The sequence below is a fragment of the Gallinula chloropus genome (assembly GCF_964237585.1).
Source record: "Gallinula chloropus genome assembly, chromosome: 30".
NCBI classification, from domain to species: domain Eukaryota; kingdom Metazoa; phylum Chordata; class Aves; order Gruiformes; family Rallidae; genus Gallinula; species Gallinula chloropus.
In genome coordinates, this window is record NC_140115.1 from 3,019,013 (window position 1) to 3,041,488 (window position 22,476).

Here is a 22,476-nt window from a genome sequence, read left to right on the forward strand (position 1 = left end):
CTAGGACCAGAAAGTGCTGCCTGGAAGGGATGCCCTTCTGCCCCATGAGAGGGACAGGGCAGGGCAGCTGTCTTCTCCTGGGCATGGCTGCATTCGCACTGTGGAAAGAAGCGGTGGATGTAAAGTCTGACACATGGAAATATGGTGCAGGGTCCTTGTCCCAGAGAGAAGAAACCTCCGAGTGCCTGTCCTTCTAGCTGCCTCTGGAATGTTTCTCGCTGTTTCTCCTCCTGGTCTTGTTGTCTTTCTCCCAACATTTCCTGGGGCTCTGGGCAAATCCAATTGTGGGGCTGGCACTGAGTGACCCTGACTTCAGTATCCCCATCTGTAGGACTGGAAATTCCCAGTGGCTCCTGCTGGGCTGCAGCTGCCTCCCACAATGGCACCGCTCTCCCAGGGACTCTTGTGCCCCAGAGAGGAGCCCCATGCAGGAGACATCTCGGCACAGAGGCCGTGGCAATGCCACTCATCACCTGTGAGTGGGCAGCTGCACTGAGCCCTGTGTGTCCCTGGCTGGGAGCGGGGAGCTGAGATCCTCCTTGGGTAGGATGAGACTGCAGGAGGGCTTTGGAGCTCTGCCCTGTGAGACTGGATTCCTCAGCTCTCTGTGGTGTCCAGTTTCTTATACAGGGAACATCAGGGTGTGATCACAGAGCGTCCAGCACAGGGCAGCTGAGAGCAGGGCTGATGGACACAGCAGCTCTCCCCACTCTGCCCTCAGGGGAAGGTTTCACTGGCACTGCAGCAGCAATGTCAGGGAGTTCTGACAGGAGAAACACTCCTCAGCTCCATCCTATCCACAGGGGATTTAGTCTGAGATCAGGCCATCCTTCTATTTACTGACTGCTGCCAGGCAGGACTGAGTTCTCCAGAGCCCACGCCTGACCCTCCTCCCAGCAGTGGCACACTCAAGCAAGCACAGAGCAGACCTGCCAAAAAGGACCTGCCAAAAGTCCTCCTGAATACAGAGAGTCAATCTGAGTGTATTTCGTTAGAATTGGAGGAGGTTTTTTGTCAAAAAAGAGTTCCCTAACTTCTCACTTTGCCTTTTCCTCCTTGGACAGGTCTCCACACTTGACAGCAGCAGATGTCCAACAGCAGCAGCTCTATCAGCCAGTTCCTCCTACTGGCCTTTGCTGACACACGGGAGCTGCAGCTCCTGCACTTCTGCCTCTTCCTGGGCATCTACCTGGCTGCTCTCCTGGGCAATGGCCTCATCATCATCACCATAGCCTGTGACCACCACCTCCACACCCCCATGTACTTCTTCCTCCTCAGCCTCTCTGTTCTCGACCTTGGCTGCGTCTCAACAACAATCCCAAAATCCATGGCCAATTCCTTGTGGGACACCAGGGCCATTTCCTACACAGGATGTGTGGCTCAACTCTTTATCTTTTCCTTTTTTATCTCCACAGAGTTCTGTCTTCTCACTGTCATGGCCTATGACCGCTACGTTGCCATCTGCCACCCCCTGCACTACGGGACCCTCCTGGGCAGCAGAGCTTGTGTCCACAAGGCAGCAGCTGCCTGGGCCAGTGGGTTTCTCTATTCTTTGCTGCACACGGTCAATACCTTTTCACTTCCCCTCTGCCATGGCAATGATATTGACCAGTTCTTCTGTGAAATCCCCCAGATCCTCAAGCTCTCCTGCTCAGATGCCTACCTCAGGGAAATTGGCTTCCTTGTGCTCAGTGCCTTTTTAACTTTTGGGTGTTTTGTGTTCATTGTGGTGTCCTATGTGCAGATCTTCAGGGCTGTGCTGAGGATCCCCTCGCAGCAGGGACAGCACAAAGCCATGTGTCTTCCTCATCTGGCCGTGGTGTCCCTGTTTGTCAGCACTGGTGTGATTGCGTATCTGAAGCCACCCTCCATCTACTCCCAATTTCTGGATGTTCTAGTGTCATTTCTTTACTCTGTGGTTCCACCAGCAGTGAACCCCCTCATCTACAGCATGAGGAACCAGGAGCTCAAGGATGCTGTGTGGAAACTGATGACTGGATGTTTCTAAGCAGCAGTGAACTGCTCATCTTCTGCCTATCACTGACCATGTAACTCACCATAGGACCGGTCTGTATTTAGAAGTATTTTCCATTTGGTTGGTTGTTTTTATTCATTCTGGATTTTCTAAGCTGTAACATGTCCCACATCCGTCCCATTCCTAACGCAGTGTGTCCTGATGTTCTGTGAGCCAGACATCGTGTAATGACAAGCTGTGCTCTCCTTGCATTGTGTTTGTCTTCAAAGGGCCAGAATATTTCTTTCTATTTCTCTAGTTTTCTTTTTGTTTTCTTTTCTTTTTTAAAAAAAAACAACTTTTCATCAGCTGAATGACTCGATTACTGATCTGAAATGGTGATGATTTCCCACTACAGAAGAAGAGGAGTTTCCAGGAAGTGTACACATGGCAGCAGAAGAAATATTGGCCTGCCCCTGTACCTGTACCCTAGTCTGTCTCTTACATCTCCCTCATTGTTCAGGCGTTTCAACGTTTCCTGATGACAAGGCCTTGTCTAGGACATCTTTTCAGCAGAGTAGCTGAATATGTGCACTTCACTTTGCTCATATGTTTCTACTTCTGCTTGCTCTTTTGTCATTCAGGTGCTGCTCAGCTCTCTGGTGTCTTCTTTGATCTTCAGACCTCTGGACCAGCCCCCATTGCAGCATGCTGCTGAACTTTCTTCCATGATCTGAGATATGACAGAAACATTTTTTCCTTTGAAAAAATCCTGCATTGTGAAACTCCTTTGAAATTTTCATCACTCAAATAAAACCTCTCTAATTAGTTATACAAGTCTTATTTTTTTTAATTAAAATGAGTTTAAGAGCCATGCTTGTAAGGGCTTTGTGGTTGTTAATGAGCCCCATGGTGTCTTTTCTTCTGAGTCCACAGACCTCAAGGTACAAAGAGGAAGAAACCTCTCCAGAAGTCCAAGTCAGGAGTAATGCCCAAAGTACCTTGAAGCACTAACAGGCCCCACTGGGAGCCATTACTGACAAAGCCTCCCTGTGGGCTCCTTAGAGCAGACAACTGGAGGCCATGAGGACAAACACAGTCAAAGCACAGGCAGCTCTGATGCTGAGGACACTCTGACTTGGTCTGATGAAGCACCAATGCCAAGTGCTGACCCCCAGCCCCTGGGCAGGGAGATCCTGACCCTCAGCTGTGTCTCAGGACTCTTCCTTTGGATGTGGAGTATGACACCAAGGGACAGACAGTGGTATGATACATGGTGGCCTCCCCTGGCATGTGTTCAAGGAGGCTATGATACTCCATGGCAGTCAGGACTATGTCATGGCAGTCTGAGGCCTCTGTGGCAGGGATGTCAGCTCTAGCCAAGGAGGCAAAGACCTGGCTGTCACCCTTATCTGCACCACAGCCCATGCCACACTGCCCCACGCCTGTGCTGTTTGCCTGCAGGCTGCAGGCACCCAACCCCCTTCCCCACCTTGATCTCACTCCATGATGTCCCTGCCTGTACTGCTGTCTCTCCCTCCTCATCAGCTGTTCCCACAAACACAAAGCCACCAGCTCATCCACACTTACTCCAAGTGACTTTTAGCACCACAGCACTGCCCTCAGAGTGACATCTCTTTATCCTCACGTCCACTCTGATCTTCAAAGCTGCAGTTTCACGTGGAGTTCTTTTCTTAAGTTCTTTCCCTGTAGCACAAGAGGGCTTCCCTCAGCCTCCCCTTCCCCAGGCTAATGAGCAGGTCTCTCAGCCTCTCCACACGAGATCCCTAACCATATCTTGGCAGACTTTCTCTCCCCTCATGACAGTTCCTTTCCATTCCTCCAGACCGGGGAGCCCGTATTGGGACTGACTGCTCCAGAGGTGGCCTCACTGGTGCTGAGTCCAGATGGACCAGAAGGGCCCTTGTCTGCGTGGCCACACTCCTCCCAGTGCAGCCCAATGTGCTCATGGCCAGATTCCTGTTCAGCACCTCTGGCTGCTATGGCAGCCCCTGCAATGCCCAAATTCTTCTCCTTGCAGCTGGTTCTCCATTTAGTCATATCTGAGCCTGACTTGATGAGCAGGTGTTGTGCTGGGACCTTTTGCCATGGTATCTCCACAGATGAGATACAAGCACCACACAGCTGGGCTCTCCCTCTAAGTGGTTGTGCATGTTGGGAGGGAGTGAGAAGGTGTAAGAAGCCGTGCAGACACAAAGGCCATGGAAGAAGGAGTGGGGGGGGATATGAGGTGCTCCATGTGCCAGAGAGAGAGATCCCCTGCAGCCTTTAGAGAAGACGATGGTGAAGCAGGCTGTCCTGCTGCAGCCCATGGATAAGGACAGGACCAGAGACCATCTATGGCCTATGAAGAGACCAACCCATGCCCAGCAGGTTTGGTGGAGGACTTGTGACCCTGTGGGGGACCAGGCTGGAGCAGCCTGAGCCGGAAGGTCAGCACCCCATGGAAGGAGCCGTGCTGAGGCACGTGGTGAGGAGATGATGCCCAAATAGAAAGGATTCAAGTTGGAGACGTTCTTGGAGGACTGTGTGCCGTGGGTGGGATCCCACAGCGCAGCAGGGGAAGGGGGTGTGTATCACACCCCCCCCCCAGAAAAAAAGTAAAACAACTCAGGAGAAGCTGACTGAAACCCCATTCTCTCAGTCCCTGCCCCTCCCTGTACCACTGTCGGGGGGATGATGGGAGAAAAATCATGACTAAAGTGAAGTCTGCTAAGAAGGGAGGGGTGGGGGAAGGTACTTTCAGACCTGGCATCACTGGGTGTGTAGTTGTAGTGTAATAAATTTGTTTTCTTTCCTTTATTCTGTGTTGAGTCTGTTTTTCTCATGACACTAATTGCAGGGTGATACCTCTCTGTCCTTATCTCAAATCCTAAGCCTCCCACTATCGATGTTCTCCCCTTTCTGGCTGAAAAATGGGAGTGATAGGGGGATTTTGATGGGCATTTGGCCTCTAGCCAGGGCCAAACCACCGCAGTTCTCCACAGACCGTGGAGGGGCATAAAGTCCCTGTATTACACACGAAAAACCTGTTGGGGAAGACACTCTGGGTTGTTCCTTCTTCAGACAAAGGCAAACCCATTCACGGGATTGCTTTTGCTCAGGGACCTGGGTGCACTTGGTGGGGGATGTGAAAAAATGGGGAAGTCCAGCATGTACACAAAGGGGTTTTAGTTCCAGGTAAGGATAGCCAGTAAATTTTTGGTGCATAACAAAATCTGTCCATGAAAGATGTTATACACAATAGATCAATGATGTTATGAATGTCCCCAGTACTCTGAAAATGTAGGATCTGGGCATGATGTAGATGGTGTGGAAACAGGGGTGGATAATGTCCTGGTTCTGGCAGTCTGTCTTTGCTGCCAGGCAGCACTCTAATCGTCAGGTCAATAAGGTACCCTCTGTTAGCACTGGGTGTAACTGGCCAATATTATTCTACATTCATGGTGAATTTTGTCAGTAAACTGTCCTTATCCCGTCCTGTCATGGTGGGAAAGCATTGCCATTACAGACAAGTACTCGAGCTGTTCATCTGATGAAATTGTGCTTGCAAATTTTTTATTAATAAAAGGGGGGGAAAAAAAGAGGAAAATTATGTCTCTGGGGAAGCAGACGTGAGGCAAAGAGAGCACAGCTCATCCTTACACGGGAGAGTAGGAGATACTGCATTAGGAATGGGATGAACTTTGACTGTCTTACTATAGTTTAGACAAACTTGAGCGAAACCAAAACCCAACAACTAAAAACCCAATTAAATATGAACTGATCATAACTGGAGTTACATTGTCAGTGCTATTCAGAAGACAAGCAGTTTATTGCTGCATAGAAACACCCAGTCATCAGTTTCCACTCGGCATCCTTGAGCTCCTGGTTCCTCATGCTGTCGATGAGGGGGTTCACTGCCGGCAGCTGGATTTAACTCAGTTCACTACAACCCTTTGGGCCTGGCTGCCCAGCCAGTTTCTAACCCAGCACAGAGTGTACCCATCGAATCCATGAGCGGGTAGTTTCTCCAGCAGGGGAAATGCTTTGGGAGACAGTTTTGAAGGCTTCACTGAAATCTAGACAGACCACATCTACAACCTTCCCCTCATCCACTCAGCAGCTGGTCACCTTGTCATAGAAGGAGATTGGGTTGGTCCAGCATGATCTGCCTTTCCTAAACCCATGCTGACTGGGCCTGATCACCTGAGTGTCCTGCATGTCTTGCATGATGGTACTCAGGATGATTTGTTCCATCACCTTCCCCAGCACCGAGGTCAGGCTGACAGGCCTGCAGTTCCCTGGGACCTCCCTCTGGCCACTCTTCAGGATGGGCGTTGCAGCTGCTTGTGGTTTTTTTCTCCTCTATGTGATTCCCAGAGGCTCTGTGACCATCACCGATTCGCTCGGCCCTGGTCAGCAGCACCTATGGCCTTGAACTGGCTGATGTTTACTCTTCTGGACCTGCAGAGAGCTCTAGCTGTTCCTTACACCAGACATTTTCTGGTTCTGAAAGTGACATAGGCATCGTTAGGACCATTCCCTTGCCAAGGAAAGCCCTGAGCTCAAAGTTTATTTGGGCTGTTATTGGCTTCCTTGGGAGGTTTCAGGCCAGGAACATCGTTCAGCACTTAAACCTGTTGTTTTGGAGCTGTACCTGGGCATTTAGCATTTTCTAAAGTGGACACTGGTAGAGCCTGAAAAGGACATGAGGAGCTTTTAGGATCATTCCCTTGGCCTCGGAGGAGACACATTGTCCTCATAGCAAAGTGGTGGAGTCACCATCCCTGGTATTATTTAAAAGGTGTGTAGATGTTGTGCTTGAGGACATGGCCGAGAGGTGGACTTGGCAGGGTTAGGCAGTGCTTGGAAACAATGATCGGAAGGGTCTCTTCCAACATAAGCGATTCCATGATTCCATGGCACACTGCCAGGAAACTCCCATTCTGTCTTGGTGGGAAAGTATTGTCATTGCTGAAAAGGAGTCGAGTGGTTCAGCTGATGAAAATGTGCTTGAAAAATTTTTATAAATGTCAGGAGACAATGAAAGAAAGAAAAACTCGGGCACATTTCCAGGCAAATCTGATGGAAAGAAAGCCCTGCTCATCATTACAAAGTGTGTGGGTCACGTAAGACCTGGAGATACTTAATTAGGAATAAGATGAACTTGTCCCATCTTATTATAGCTTAGACAAAGAAGAAACAGAAAAATGCAAACAACTGAAAAAACCTATTGAACACATACTGGTCCTAATGTGAGTTACATGGCCAGTGATATACAGAAGAAGATGAGCAGCTTGTTGCTGCTTAGAAACACCCAGTCATCAGTTTCCACAGGGCATCTTTGAGCTCCTGGTTCCTCATGCTGTAGATGAGGGGGTTCACTGCTGGTGGAAACACTGAGTAAAGAAATGCCAATACCAGGTCCACAATAAGGGAGGAGATGGAACGGGACTTAAGGTTGGCAAACACAGCAGTGCTGACAAACAGGGAGACAACGGCCAGGTGAGGGAGACAGGTGGAAAAAGCTTTGTGCCGTCCCTGCTGAGAGGGGATCCTCAGCACAGCCCTGAAGATCTGCACATAGGACACCACGATGAACACAAAACACCCAAAACCTAAACAGACACTGACCACAATGAGTCCAGTTTCCCTGAGGTAGGCATCTGAGCAGGAGAGCTTGAGGATCTGGGGGATTTCACAGAAGAACTGGTCAATATCATTGCCATGGCAGAGAGGGAGTGAAAATGTGTTGGCTGTGTGCAGCACAGCATTGAGAAACCCACTGGCCCAGGCAGCTGCTGCCATGTGGACACAAGCTCTGCTGCCCAGGAGGGTCCCGTAGTGCAGGGGGTGGCAGATGGCAACGTAGCGGTCATAGGCCATGACAGTGAGAAGAAAGTCCTCTGTTGAGAACAAAAATAAAAGGAAAAAGAGTTGAGCCACACATCCTGTGTAGGAAATGGCCCTGGTGTCCCACAAGGAATTGGACATGGATTTGGGAACAGTGGTGGAGATGCAGACAATGTCAGTAACAGCGAGGTTGAGGAGGAAGAAGTACATGGGGGTGTGGAGATGGTGGTCAAAGGCTATGGTGATGATGATGAGGCCATTGCCCAAGAGAGCAGCCAGGTAGATGCCCAGGAAGAGGCAGAAGTGCAGAAGCTGCAGCTCCCGTGTGTCTGCAAAGGGCAGGAGGAGGAACTGGCTGATGGAGCTGCTGCTGTTGGACATCTGCTGCTGCCAAGTGTGGAGACCTGTCCAAGAAGGAAAAGAAACCGTTAAAAGTTAGGGAAATCTTCCTTGAGAAAAACAACTTCCAATTCACACTGACTCTCTGTATTCAGGAGGACTTCTGTCAGGTCCCTTTTGGGAGGTCTGCTTTGTGCTGGCTTGAGCGTGTCACTGCTGGGAGGAGGGTTGCCTGTGGGCTCAGGAGAACTCATTCCTGCCTGGCAGCAGTCAGTACATAGAAGGATGGGGTGATCTTAGACTAAATCCACTGTGGATAGGAATGAGCTTTTCAGTACAGTCACTCTAATCTAACTCAAGGGCAGAGCAGAGCTTTGGAGCTTTGGTTTCCTCCTGACTGTACCTGAGGAGTGTTTCTCCTGTCAGAACTCCCTGACATTGCTGCTGCAGTGTCAGTGAAACCTTCCCCTGAGGGCAGAGTAAGGAGAGCTGCTCTGTCCATCAGCCCTGCTCTCAGCTGCCCTGTGCTGGACGTTCTGTGATCACACCCTGATGTTCCCTGTATAAGAAACTGGACCCCACAGAGAGCTGAGGAATCCAGTCTCACAGGGCAGAGCTCCAAAACCCTCCTGCAGTCTCATCCCACCTAAGGAGAATCTCAGCTCCCCACTCCCAGCCAGGGACACACAGGGCTCAGTACAGCTGCCCACACACAGGTGATGAGTGGCATTGCCACGGCCTCTGTGCCGAGATGTCTCCTGCATGGGGCTCCTCTCTGGGGCACAAGAGTCCTGTGGAGAGCAGTGCCATTGTGGGAGGCAGCCTGCAGCCCAGCAGGAGCTGCCTGGAAATCCTCAGTCCTAAAGATGGGGGTCCTGAAGTGAGGGTCAGCTCAGGGCCAGCCCCACCAATGGACGTGCTCAAAGCCCCAGGTAATGGTGGGACAAAGGCAGCAAGGACAGGAGGGGATACAGCAGGAAATGCTGCAGCAAAAGCTTTAGGGTCAGGAACAGACAGACAGGCACTCAGGGGTTTCTCCTCACTGCTGGTTTGGCTGCCAAGAAAAGACTCAGCTTGAAACCCTGTACTCTGGGTGCAGAGTCTGTGCTGGGTGGCAGAAACCAGGGGGTGGGTGTCGGAAAGTGTCAGGGAGGTCCCAAATCCCCACTGCCAGGGCATTTCTGGGAGCAGCTCCTCCCTGCCTGACAGTGTCTCTGCTGCCTGGAGCTGTCCCTGCAGCTGCTTCTCTTTGCCCATCTATCTCACCTCCTGCTCTGTGCTCACAGACCTCATCCATCCTGCCCTGTGCTCTGCTCTGCTCTGCAGACCCCTCCTGGCATCAGGGCTCTGCCCCAGGGAACCTCTGTGTGTGCAGGGCTCAGCACAGGCTCCAACATCTTCAGGAGAATCAAGTTTTCACTGCATATTCTCAAGGGGAGAAATAAGTTCTCATCTACCACACTCAGCACAGCCCACAGGAGAGGAAAAGTCAAAACAAAGACTCTGCCTCTGGAGAAATATTCTCTTTGGCATTTCTCAAGGATCAGCTCTGGCTGGGAGCAAAGCTGATCCAGGCAGCACTTTGTTACAGTAGAAGGACCTTACGTTGCCCTTCCCTGGGTCACTGCTTCAACCCAGAGGTGCTGTCTATATCCCTGTGGAAAGCCCAGCAGGCAGGCTGAGTGCTGACCCTGGCAGCAGCAGAGTCCCTGCCCCAGCACACAGACTCCAGGGTCACAAGGAACCTGATCGCAAGGACAGCCCTGGGCACGCCTCAACCATGCCCAGGAGAAGACAGCTCTCCTGCCCTGTCCCTCTGATGGGGCAGAAGAGCATCGCTTCCAGGCAGCACTTTCTTGTCCTATGGAGAATCTATCTTACTGACAGACCCCACACACTGTCCCTTCTCCCAGCTTTAGGAGATCCCTCCAGGAACAGAACCTGCATTGTCCTGCACCCACAGACATACCAGGGACATACTCACAGGTAGAGTGCTGAGGATATTTCTCCTCCAGTGAGTTCTCAGCATCTGTCAGCTCTCTCAGCCTCACAGGTCTCCCCTTGATGCCTACAGGCAGTGTCCCCAGCCCTGTGTGCTTGGCAGAGGAGCTGCTCTGTGGCAGAGCTGTCCCTCATCATTGCTGTAATGTTTCATCAGCTCCCACTGTCCCAGGAGTCCAGCCCAGCTACAGCAGAGGAGCAGGTGAAGGCGTCACGTACTCCTCGGCTCCTCTGAGGTATTCCTGAAGCTCCAGGGAACCAACTTGGAAAGACACTGAAGTCCTCCCTGCCATCTGCTCTCTTGTCTGGGGAGAAATCCTTCTGTCCAGCAGAGTCCTTTCTCCTGATCAAACACGAGCTGGGCAGAAGAATCACTTTTTCTTGTCTCCACATGAGGCAGGACCCCCAGAAGATGATGGGACGGGGACTCTTTCCCCTTGGGGAGGGTAAAAAGTATGACAAGTGACTAGAGGCACCTCATCCTGAAAAGGGATGCAGCTCTGGCACATGGCTGCCTCAAACCAATGGAACCTGGGATTTCTCTTGCCCCAGTTCCAGTGGGCACAAAAGAGGCACCTGCTTCCTGGAAACTGCTGGTCCCAGCTCTCATGGGAATTAATGGGGGGGGAGGCCAAGAAGGAGGTGTCCAAACACCAACACCCAGTGAAACCTGAGGGGCCAGAGGTGCTCCAAGAGACACGCAGGGAGATCCAAGGTCAAGGAATCACAGAACGTTTGGAGTTGGAAGGGACCTCAAAAGGTCATCTAGTCCAACCCCCGTGCCACAGCAGGATCACCTGGACTAAACCACACAGGAACACATCCAGGTGGGTGTGAATGTCTCCAGAGGAGGAGACTCCACAACCTCTCTGGGCAGTCTGTCCCAGGGCTCTGGCACCCTCACAGTGAAAGAGTTTCTCCTGACATTCACATGGAACTTCCTCTGCTCCAGCTTGCAGCTGTTGTCCTTCGTCCTATCACTGCCCATCACTGAGAAGAGCCTGGCTCCATCCTCCCTACTCTCACCCTTTACATAATTATAAACATGAACATGGTCACCCCTCAGTCTCCTCTTCTCCAAGCTAATGAGGCCCAGCTCCCTCAGCTCAGAGGAACTGGCCAGCATTGCCCCTCTGCAGAAAGAGGACCAGCTCAGAGGACATTGGGACAGGCTCCTGGAATGGCTGCATGTGAAACATGGCCAGGCAGGATCCAAGGATTCCCACAGGGAGGCACATGCCAGGGGGTGGCCTGTCACTGGGAAGCTTGCCCCACCTGGCTCTGGGCCTGTGAACAATTCTGCCTGCGGTGAGAGCGGCACCCCATGGAAGAGACCCCCCTCCAGCTGAGAGAGAAAAAGACCCTTTGGGAGGCCTGGCACATCGACTCTATTGGAGCCCTTGGGAAGGCGGAGGGGAAACAAGAGTATTAGTGGGAGTGGAAATCATTTCTGGCCTAGTCCCAGCCCAGGCATTTCCAGGAGCAGCAGGAAAACATCCAGGACGGGCCCTGACAAACTGGTTTCGCTTTCTGCCAACCCCCAGTCTGTTCAGTCAGACCAGGGCAGTCATTTCACTGCTGCCAAGGGGCAGGACTGGGCCAAGGAAGGAGGAGTCAGGAGGGGATTTCACCCCCCGTGTTACCCCCAAGCTAATGGGATAGTGGGGAGAACTAATGGGCTTTTGAAAGGGTTTGTAAAAGCTCACAAGACACACTGGGCAGAACATCTCTGGGATGCAGTTCCCTAAGTCAAGGATTGCTGGGGAATAATTGGATGTCCCGACTCAATGCCTTTTGACCCAAACCCCAAACTTAATCCCCAAACTCCACACTCCCAGCACCCCAGAAAAGCCATTTTCTCTCCTGCTCAGCCAGTCTTGGTAGAAATGCCGACCATTGGGACCGTTCCCCTCGTACTGGCTGAGCCCCTCAACAAATACGCTTGGAAAGCAAAAGATGCCCATGGGAAGGAACACAAAGTCAATACAAGGTGGATTATTCCATCCTTCTAATAACAATCTACGACCAGTTCCTTAATACAAAGTGAGTTCGGGTTTCTTCTCTTTTCTTTTCCAGATGGAATCTCTGACACCTGCTTGAAGGAATAGATGAAGCTGTTAATTGTCTGTATAGTTTAGTTAATAACTGCTTTGTTAATATTTATAGGACGTTTAGCAGACTATCACAAACATTGTTTTGGTCGACCATTCTCACCATCTTTAATATCTGTGGAATCTTTTGTGCCCCCCTCTTCAGCCTGGGGTGGCAAAATGGATTTATAACTTTAGGCCAGCAGGTGCCCAATGCTTTTAAGATGACAAATTGTTGGGATGTGGGAGCCCTTCAGGATTTAAAGACTGGCCATGGACGTTGAAACAATATCCCCGAAATGGCTCCTGAGTGATCTAAGTGACATAACCTTTGGTCATGATTCATTCTATTGAAATGAGGAAACAAATCCATGGAAAACCCCAGTTCCAGAAAAGGGGGAATATTGTCCGAATCAGATTGACAACAATGGAGGTTTTGTGGGTCGTAGTGTGTGTGATTGGACCTTCAGGTGTGGAAATCCTTGTATCTTCCCTGGGTGTCAACCCATTAATTGTACAACTTATAATCACTCCTTTCCTGTCAAAGGTGACATGTTATGGTGCATGTTGAGCAACACCACTGATAAGCAAAATTCATCCCTCCATGGCTCAATTGGGCATGGGTCAGTGAAATTGGTCATAAGAAATGATTTGATATCTTTGGATCTAATAGGAATCTTATGGGAGCTGAGATATTGAGGGAATCCAACCCTTTGGCTTGTGGCAGAACCTGGTTGGCATAACCACCCAGGAAGTTGCCATTCAGTGTAACTATCGCAATCAGGTAGGAGCACAAAGATGCAACCTTTGGATTAATGGAATAAAATCAAATAATCGAATTAAGCATACTTTGGGTTTAAAAAACAGCATTTATTTTGAATCTCCATGTAGTTCTGATTTAAGACTCAAAGGGAATGGAGCATTTGGCTTTAAAAGTTCATTACTGGATTGGTGGCCACCATGCTTATCGAAAATGACCAAATATTTGGAGCAGAACATGTTCTGTAGGTTATATACACCCCTTCTTTTTGTTGTTGTTGTGTCCAGACCAAAGTGGGAACAGTTTGGGAATTAAGGTCTATGACAACCTCAGTCGGTATCGAGGGTCCCTTGATGTTTCTATAGCAGGTCATTGCAAAGTGTCTGGGTCACACACGACCAAGAGATGCTGCAGTAGGAAAGGATGGAAGTGAACCATGTTATTACAGCCTAGACAAACCAGGAGGAAAAACCCAACAACTCACAAAGCTACTAAATACACACGGGTCCTCACGGGAGTTACATGGCCAGCTCTGTGCAGAAGAGGATGAGCAGTTTATTGCTGCTTAGAAATACCCAGTCCTCAGTTTTCACACGGCATCCTTGAGCTCCTGGTTCCTCATGCTGTAGATGAAAGGGGTTGAGAGCTGGTGGAAACTCTGGGTAAAGAAATGCCATTACCAGGTGCAGAAGGCAGGCAAACACATCATTTTCAGGATAGTGCTGTGATCAAGAAGTCATGGGGAGGAAGTGTGGATGAGCTGGTGGCTTTGTGTTTGTGGGAACAGCTGTTGAGGACGGAGAGACAGCAGTGCAGGTAGGGACATCGTGGGGTGGGAATGACATTGGAAAGCGTGTTGTGTCCCTGCAGCCTAAAGGAAACATGCAGAGGTGTGAGGCAGTGTGGCACGGGCTGTGGTGCAGATGGCCAAGGGTGCCATTCAGGTTAGAAGAGCCCGATAGGTCTTTGCCTCCTTGGCAATGGCTGATGTCCCTGCCACAGAGGCCTCAGGAAAGACACATTGTCCTCATGGCCATGGAGCATGGCTGACTCCTTGCATTCATACCAGGGGAGGCCATCATGTGTCATACCCCTGTCCTTCCCTTGGTGTCACACTCCCCACATCCCAAGGAAGAGCCCTGAGACACAGCTGAGGGTCAGGATCTCCCTGCCCAGGGGCTGGGGGTCAGCACTTGGCATTTCTGATTCATCAGACCCAGCCAGGGTGTCCTCAGCATCAGAGCTGCCTGTGCTTTGCCTGTGTTTGTCCTCATGGCCTCCAGTTGTCTGCTCTAACGAGCCCATGGGGAGGCTTTGTCAGTAATGGTTCCCAGTGGGGCCTGTTAGTGCTTCAAGGTACTTTGGGCATTACTCCTGACTTGAACTTCTTGAGAAGTTTCTTCAGTGTCCTCTTGGTATCGGAGTTCTGTTGACTCACCAGAGACACCATGGGGCTCATTAACATCCAGAAAGCCCTTACAAGCATGGCTCTTCATGTAATTTTCTTTCAAAAGTTAAGACTTGTATAAGTAATTGGAGAGGTTTTAATTGGGTGATGAAACAATGACAGTAATTTCACAATGGAGGATTTATTCATAGAAAAAAAATGTGTCTGTCATTTTTCAGTCCATGGATGATGTTTTAGCAGCATTCTACAAGGGATGTCTGTCCAGAGATCTCGTAGAGGGTTCTGGATAGGATGGGAAAACAGTCCCTTGAGATCCAACCCTGTCTGGAGAACCTTGCTCATCCCCAAGACCAGCAGTTCCCCCACTGGCCTCCTGGGACTCCCAACACTTTTCCTCCCATCATCTGTGCTCACAGGCACAGACAGATTTCTCTGACAACAAACAGCAGTTCAACATGATCCAGTTTAATACCCATGAAATCTCTCTCCTCAGCTGCCTGCTACGGCCAAGCAGCGTGTGAAGGGGGTCAGCTCTCAGAGGACATTCTCTCCCAGAACAGTTTCAATCAGATACATAGAAAGGTCACTTATCAACACCCTGAACCTCTGACAGAACAGTTCATTAGACTTCTGGAAGATGAGATGTTTTCCAACTCTCTGAAGCTCAAACTTTATCAGCATCTGAATGACCAAAGAGCGAGTGGAGGTGGAAACCTTTGAGCAAAGTGAAGTGCACACATCAGGGTAGTCTGGAGAAGGTGTCCTTGGGCATGGCCGTATCACCAGGAGAGGTGGAAACACCTCGGTGATGAGGGAGATGAAGAGACAGACTGGGGGTAATGCAGGTTCAGGGGAAAGTGAGTATGACACTTCCTGGAAATTCCCAAGTTGTGAAGTGATTCAAGGAGTCAAGTGATTCAGCTGATGAAGATGCTTGTAAAGTGTTTATAAAAATAAAATAAAATAAAAAAGGAAAACTTTTGGCTGTTTTCAGACAGACATGATGCAAAGAGAGCACAGCTCGTCATTCCGTAGTGTCAGGGTCACACAAGGCCTGGAGATACTGCATGAGGAATGGGATGACTGTGGCCCATGTTATTACAGCTTAGACAAACCAGAAGGAACAAGGCCCACGCCTTTTGAAATACCAACAGGGATGGTGACTGCACCCCTTCCCTGGGCAGCCTGTTCCAATACTTGACTAACCCTTCCAGTAAAGAAATTCTTCCTGATATGAGAAATAAATCTCCCCTGGAGCAACTTGAAACCATTTCCTCTCATCTCAACTCTGTTCACCACAACCCTTTGGGCCCAGCCTTCAGCCAGTTTCGAACCCAGCACAGAGTATACCCATCGAATCCATTAGATGCTAATTACTCCAGCAGGATGCTGTGGGAGGCAGTTATGAAGGATTTACTGAAGTCCAGGTAGATCACATCCACAGCCACTAAGCAGGTCATCTTGTCATAGAAGGAGATCAGCTTCCTCAAGCACATTCTAAACCCACACTGACAGGGCCTGATCACCTGAGTGTCCTGCATGTGCTGCATGATGTCACTCAAGATGATTAGTTCCATCCCCTTCCCCAGCACTGAGGTCAGGCTGACAGGCCTGTAGTTCCCCGGGTCCTCCTTCAGTCCCTCCTTGTAGATGGGTGTCACATGTGCCAGTTTCCAGTCAGGCAGAACCACCCTGGTCAGCCAGGACTGCTGGTAAATAAGGGAAAGTGGCTTGGGGAGCACTTCTGCCAGCTCCCTCAGTGCTTTTGGGTGTGTCCCATCCAATCCATTGACCTTTGCAGACCTAAGCAGGGCCTCAGTCTAATTCCTGTCCCCATCTTTCCACTCCGAGGTCTGGGAATGGAGAGACAACTGTTCTTACCACTAAAGACTGAGGTAAAAAAGGCATTCAATACATCAGCCTTTTCTTCATCATCCATCACAGTTGTTCCTCCCGTATCCAATAAAGGTGGGAGATTCTCTCTGTCCCATATAATATTAATGTATTCTATAAATACATTAATAACAAAAGGAGGGTCATGGAGAATCTCCCACCTTCATTGTAGGTTGCAAACAAAACATGCAAGGGCTGAAAAAGCTTCCTGGCCAGAAAACTCTCCAGGTAGCCCACTAGCAGCCCCATTAACCTTGTGGGTCAGGGCTTTTCTAGCCAAGGGAATGGAGCTAAGAGTTCCTGACGTCATTTTGTGGCTCTACTAGTGTCCTCCTGTGAAAATTCTAATCATACATCAATAGTTCCTAAATAAATCTGTGAAGGCTGAATGATGTTCCTGGGCTGAAACCTCCCCAGGTAGCCCACACACAGCCCTGGGAACCTTGTGGGGAAGGGCATTCCTAGCCAAGGGAATGGTCCTGTAACACCAGATATCATTTTGTGCCGCAACTGAGAGACGGGACACCGCTTAATGTAAGCAAAGTGTTCGGTTTATTGCACACACAGAGCAGCTTATATATTTTCTAAATGCATCAAGCTTAACGAGCTTTAAATTGATTGGATAATATAAAACCGTCAGAAGGCTTTTTACGGGTTACTGATGTCGTCAGGGTTAAAGGTTATCTTCGCACCGCAGCTGCAGTTACACCGTCACCACAATGGAATGCTCCCCGCTTCATGATGTTTTGAGACGTCCCGTTCTTCGGGTCTCCCACAGCCTTCACAGCCTTCGCATTCTTAGTCCGACCAAGGCTATCAGGCTTCCCACAACTTTCATCCGACCAAGGCTATCAGATCTTGGTCGCTTGCTCCACTGTGCAATTCCGCAGCTGCAGAATCATCGTCTGCTTTTCCCACATCTCCCCCGATCTGTTGAACAATAAGAACCTTGTGAATAGCATTAGATATCATTGTCTGTACACACTGCAAAAAGCACGGCAAAAGTATTAAAACCAACAAAATAACAAGTACTACATATAGCATTGTTTTGATTAAGCTTCTTATCCACCCTGTAAAGCCCCAGCTAGAAAATAGCTGGTCTAGCCAGTCCCATATATCGTCTTCTCGGAGTTTCATAACTCCGTTCTTAAGTTGTTGTATGCTGGCGTGAATTGATTCCAAGTGGTCTGAAAGATTCATACAACACATGCCTTCAAAATCCTCACAGCCATGTCCTTGAGCTAAAAGCAAAAAATCTATAGCAGCACGATTTTGCAAAGTTGCATGTCGTACACTATCTACATCATGCAAAAGACCAGAAAGCACTTTACTAGTAGCATTGGTCTGCTTTGCTAGCCAGCATCCCAATTTGTCCAAGGTGCCGAGTGCTTTTGCAGACGCGACACCAGGGGCAAGGAATGAGGCCGTAAAGCGTTGTCCAAAGTTCCAAAAATCTATTTTGTCATCACACTCAGAAGAAAATGCATGAGTTGCTCGTTTTTTCTGAGTGAGTCTTACGCATTTGTAAAATGCTAGATGTATTGGGGGTAAGGAGTGAAAGGCGTCCTAAACTACAAGGACCTCCTTTAATGTGTGAAGGTATGCTTGCCCACGCCCGATCCCCACAGATAAAGAATATGCCAGGTGGCAACGCTACAGGCGCATTTGCAGATCATGATATAATGCGCGATGTATAATTACACCAAGCTGTTTCATTACGAAATATGGGATGCATGGGGGACACGTCCCATACCCGAGATTGATTCTTTCCTGTATAATTAAACTTAACACAAAAATCCATTTTACTGATCCTAATAGTTCAATCTCTTGGGGTTCTAAGCTAAGTCGTGGCCTATATGGTGTCCACCCATCCCAGTTGTCTGTGGGATTAGTCATCATGGGCTGTTGGGCCGGATCGCACAATCTTGTCCAATTATCAAGTGGCAATCCTACCAGACAGGTAGAAAAGGGATTTTCTGGGGAGGCAGTGGCCAGACAAAGAGTATCTTGACCTGTTATGTTGGCCAGTGTAACCCATATGTTAACCTTAGGGAAAAATGGGGGAAAAGGATTAGCTTTCACTGCGGCATCAAACAAAAGCAAAAGGAGTATCATGATAGTAGTTTTCAAGTAGGCAGTGAAACGTCCGCGTCCGGTTCTTTGGCTGGGGTCATCGTCAGTGGTTCTCTAAAGGGTTTAACTTTCCTCGCCGGGATCCACCGCGGGCCTCGTTCTGTGGAAACACAAGCATAACCCCTTCCCCAAGTGACAAGCGGATAAGGGCCTAAAATTTTTCCTGTTTCTAGGTCTCTTATTAAAACTGGTGCCTTTTTTGATTCTGTAAATTCTTGGCTCATATTGAAGTGTCGAACAATAGGAGGATTTTGATCCATCAAGGAACAATTAAAAAAATTAAAAACATATAATGCTTTCTGTAATCTTTCTCCTGGGGTTGCCTGCTTCATTCCCCCCTTTTGTTTTTGCAAAATATTTTTTAAAGATTGGTGGGAGCGCTCAATGAGAGATTGACCGGTAGGGGAATGAGGTATTCCTGTAATATGTGTAATGCCCCAGGTATTGAAAAAGTTTTGTATAGTAGCAGAAATATATGCAGGTCCATTGTCTGTTTTTATTTTTTGGGGTATGCCTAAAGTGGCAAAGGCTTGTAAAAAGTGGCGTTTAGCATCGCGAGCCTTCTCTCCCATATGACAGGATGCATATAAGGCTCCCGAAAAGGTGTCTATTGAGACATGTATATATTTTTGTTTTCCAAATTCTGGATAGTGTGTGACATCAGTTTGCCATAACTGTAAGGCTTGCAGTCCTCGGGGGTTAATTCCACCCGCAACTGATGGGAAAGACACTCGTTGGCAATCAGGACATGTAGCAATAATTTCTGTTGCCTGTTGTGTAGTGAGGTTGAAGGAGCGTTTTAATGCTCCGGCATTCTGGTGGAAAAAAGAATGGCTAAGCCTTGCTTGAGCAAAGAGATCTGGGAGAATTTGTGCAGTAAGGGTTAATAGGTCAGCTTGTCTATTTCCTTCTGCAATATAGCCTGGTAAGGTGGTATGTGAGCGGACATGCATAATAAAGTAAGGAGTTAATCTAGAGTCCAACAAGGCAATAAGTTCCTGTAACAGATTAAATAAGAGAGAGTTAGAAACATCTTTCAAAACAGCAGCTTCTGCGCGTTGAACTATTCCTGCAACATAGGCAGAATCAGTAATTATGTTAAGTGGTTCTGACCATTTACGAAAAACACGTACAACTGCTGCAAGTTCTACAGTTTGAGGCGAGCCCGGTACTAGAGAAATGTCTGAGTTCCAGTTTTGGGTTTGTTGGTCCCACCAGATAATGACAGACTTATGAGTTTTTCCGGACCCATCCGTAAATACTGTGAAAGCTTCCAGAGGTGTCTCACTTCGCTTTGGTTTCTGTGAGAGTTGAAAGTCAAGGTGTAAGAGTTTATGAGCTGGTAGGTGAGAAGAGATTTGTCCAGAGTAGTCTGCGAGGGCCATGGCAAAGACGTCTGACCGGTGGTATAGCCACGAAAGGTAAGCCTTGACCACTGGTAGGTATATGTGTACAAAGTCAATTCCTGCCAAGGCTAGTAGTTGTTGACGCGCTTTAAGAATCAGAGAGGCAAACATCTCATGTTGCGTAAGTATAGTTTTTGAGGGTTGGTGTGATAAAAATATCCATTCAATGATTATCAATGGGTCTTTTTGTGTAATATCCCATTGGAAAATGAGGGCTTATGGCTGTCGTGCAGGATTTAAAATTGCTAAACAAAAAGGAAGGTTTAAGTCACAACAGTGTGCCTGTCTAGACTCAACAGCCTCAGTCACCTTCGCAATAGCCATCTGAGATGTTTTGTCTAATGTTCTCGGAGCACAAATGTTAGTGTCTCCTTTCAGGAGTTTAAAAAGAGGATCAAGATCAGAGTTTGTGATTCCCAATAGTGGATGAACCCAGTTTATGGTTCCCAGGAGTTTTTGCACATCATTCAGATTGGTAATTTTTGTGTTTAGGGTAAGTGGCTGAGGTGCTATAGTTTTTGATCGTATTAGCCAGCCCAAATATTTCCATGGGGATATTGATTGAACCTTTTCAGAGGCAATACAGAATCCAGCTGCATTTACAGCTTTAATGACAAGGGCTACGGCCTTCTGCATGTCTTCTTCATGAAGTGCGGCTACAAGGATGTCGTCCATATAATGGTATATTAAAATAGTAGACATGGACTTCCTTATTGGGCTTAAAATTTTTGCTACGTACCATTGGCAAATTGTTGGACTGTTTTTCATTCCTTGCGGCAGCACTACCCAATGGAATCGGCGTAAAGGCTCTTGTACATTGACGCTTGGAATTGAAAAGGCAAATTTGGGTGCATCCTGAGGGTGCAAAGGTATGTTAAAGAAACAATCTTTTAAATCAATCACTGTAAGATGCCAATCTCGAGGTAACATGGTTGGTGAGGGGAGCCCCGGTTGGAGGGGTCCCATATCTTCCATAGCGTCATTAATTTTTCTAAGATCATGAAGTAGGCGCCACTTGCCATTTGATTTTTTGATAACAAAACCAGGAGAATTCCAGGGACTGACCGAGGGTACCACATGTCCCTTTTGTAATTGTTCCTCTACTAGATCATTTAAAGCGCGCAATTTCTCAATAGGAAGGGTCTCATAGCGGCAAAGGCAGCGGCCATAGTCTCAAATTTATGATCCATCGTCCCTATGCGATTGCATGCCTCAATCATTTCGATTAGAGTAGGATTCCTGTTTGGTAAAGCCTGTAAGACTCGTTTACAGTCCGCATTAGCATTCTCTACAGCCAGTTTTAAAAGTAATATTTCTCTTGCTTCCGTGTTGTCAATCTGTTTCTCTAACGCCATGCTCAGTCTATCTATAAATTGCATATAAGACTCGTGAGGTTCCTGTATTATAGCAGTAAAGGCTTTTTGTGGTTTTTGAGTATTGGGGGTCTTTAAAAGTGCCTTTTTTGCTTCTTCGCGTACAGCTCTCAGAGCTTCCCTTGGGACCTCTCTGGCTTGGGTTACGGGGTCAGCGTACTGCCCCGTCCCCGTTAAATGCTCCAAAGTTAATGCAGCCATATTAGGATCATTATGTCCTACATAGCTAGTCAAGAGGGTTTGTAACCCCTGTCTCCATTGAGATTCCCACAAGGTGTATTGCGTGGGTGTACACAGTAATTGTGCGAGAGCTTTGAGATCATGGGGTGTCATAGTATAAGTATCAAAAACTGACGATAGCATAGTAACAAAGTAGGGAGAAGATAAACCGTGCTCCGTAGCCGTACGACGCAATTCCTTAATCACAGAAAAAGACAGAGGTTCCCACTGAGCCCCGCGCCCTTGATATACAACCGGTGCTACGATTTTTTGTGCCATTTCCAAGTCCCCTTCCCGTAACGCTTGCCGTTTGATTTTGGTCCATACGTTGTGCGGGTCAGGGGGGAACAAATCAGGCTCATCCTCTGGGTCCGAAGGACCAGGATCAAAGGGGTCGTCTTCAGGAGGGTAATTTACTAATCCCCCTTTATTTGAGGATGGCTTTGGCACTAAAGAACGATTGGTTTCAGAGGAGGGAGGCAGTTCTGGTGGGGCTGAAGGAGCGACAGGGGAATCGTCCCCATCAGAGTCTTTTCCAGGCGATTGATTCGCTCTATTAGAGCGCTCTTGCTCTTTTAAAGTTTCAAATATAATTCTCCACCAAGGGAGCAGTTTTTGTGCCTGGGGGTCACCCTTTGTGGCTCCGTCCCAAAGTTTAACACCCACGGAGTCCCATATATCCGTTGTAAAAATATTTGATGCAGTGACAGTGGGGATTTTAACCTGGACCCACTTCAAGGTGCATTTAAGATCATGACCCGAAATAGTCTTATCATGTTTAGCTAATAAAGCTTTCATAAGTTCATATACGTCTCTTTCTACGGGAGTCGAAACTTGCCCTCCCATCTGGATTACCCGCAGCTCACCTCTCTTCCCCGAGGGATTGTTTGCCGGCTCCTGCTTCCTTTCAGCAGCGTACTCTGTAGTTCTGCGGGAGTTGCAACCGGCTGCCAGATAGGCAGTTCTCCAGTTCCTTGGAGTGCCGAGTCATCCGGTCCGCTTCGGATCGAATCACGTCCTCCGGTCCGCTTAGGATCGAATCAC

The 22,476-nt window shown here is 48.5% G+C and overlaps 2 protein-coding genes across 2 annotated transcripts; one reads left to right on the plus strand and one right to left on the minus strand.

Moving 5' to 3' along the window:
* Positions 1–1,087: 1,087 nt before the first annotated feature.
* LOC311202505 (olfactory receptor 14A16-like) lies at positions 1,088–2,203 on the plus strand (the record flags this gene model as incomplete). The annotated part of the gene is made up of 2 exons (XM_084277088.1): positions 1,088–1,930; positions 2,168–2,203. 2 exons carry the CDS (start codon positions 1,088–1,090, stop codon positions 2,201–2,203), a joined length of 879 nt encoding a protein of 292 aa, XP_084133214.1.
* Positions 2,204–7,264: 5,061 nt separating this feature from the next.
* Positions 7,265–8,191, minus strand: LOC311202516 (olfactory receptor 14A16-like; the record flags this gene model as incomplete). The annotated part of the gene is made up of 1 exon (XM_084277097.1): positions 7,265–8,191. One exon carries the CDS (start codon positions 8,189–8,191, stop codon positions 7,265–7,267), a length of 927 nt encoding a protein of 308 aa, XP_084133223.1.
* Positions 8,192–22,476: the final 14,285 nt, after the last annotated feature.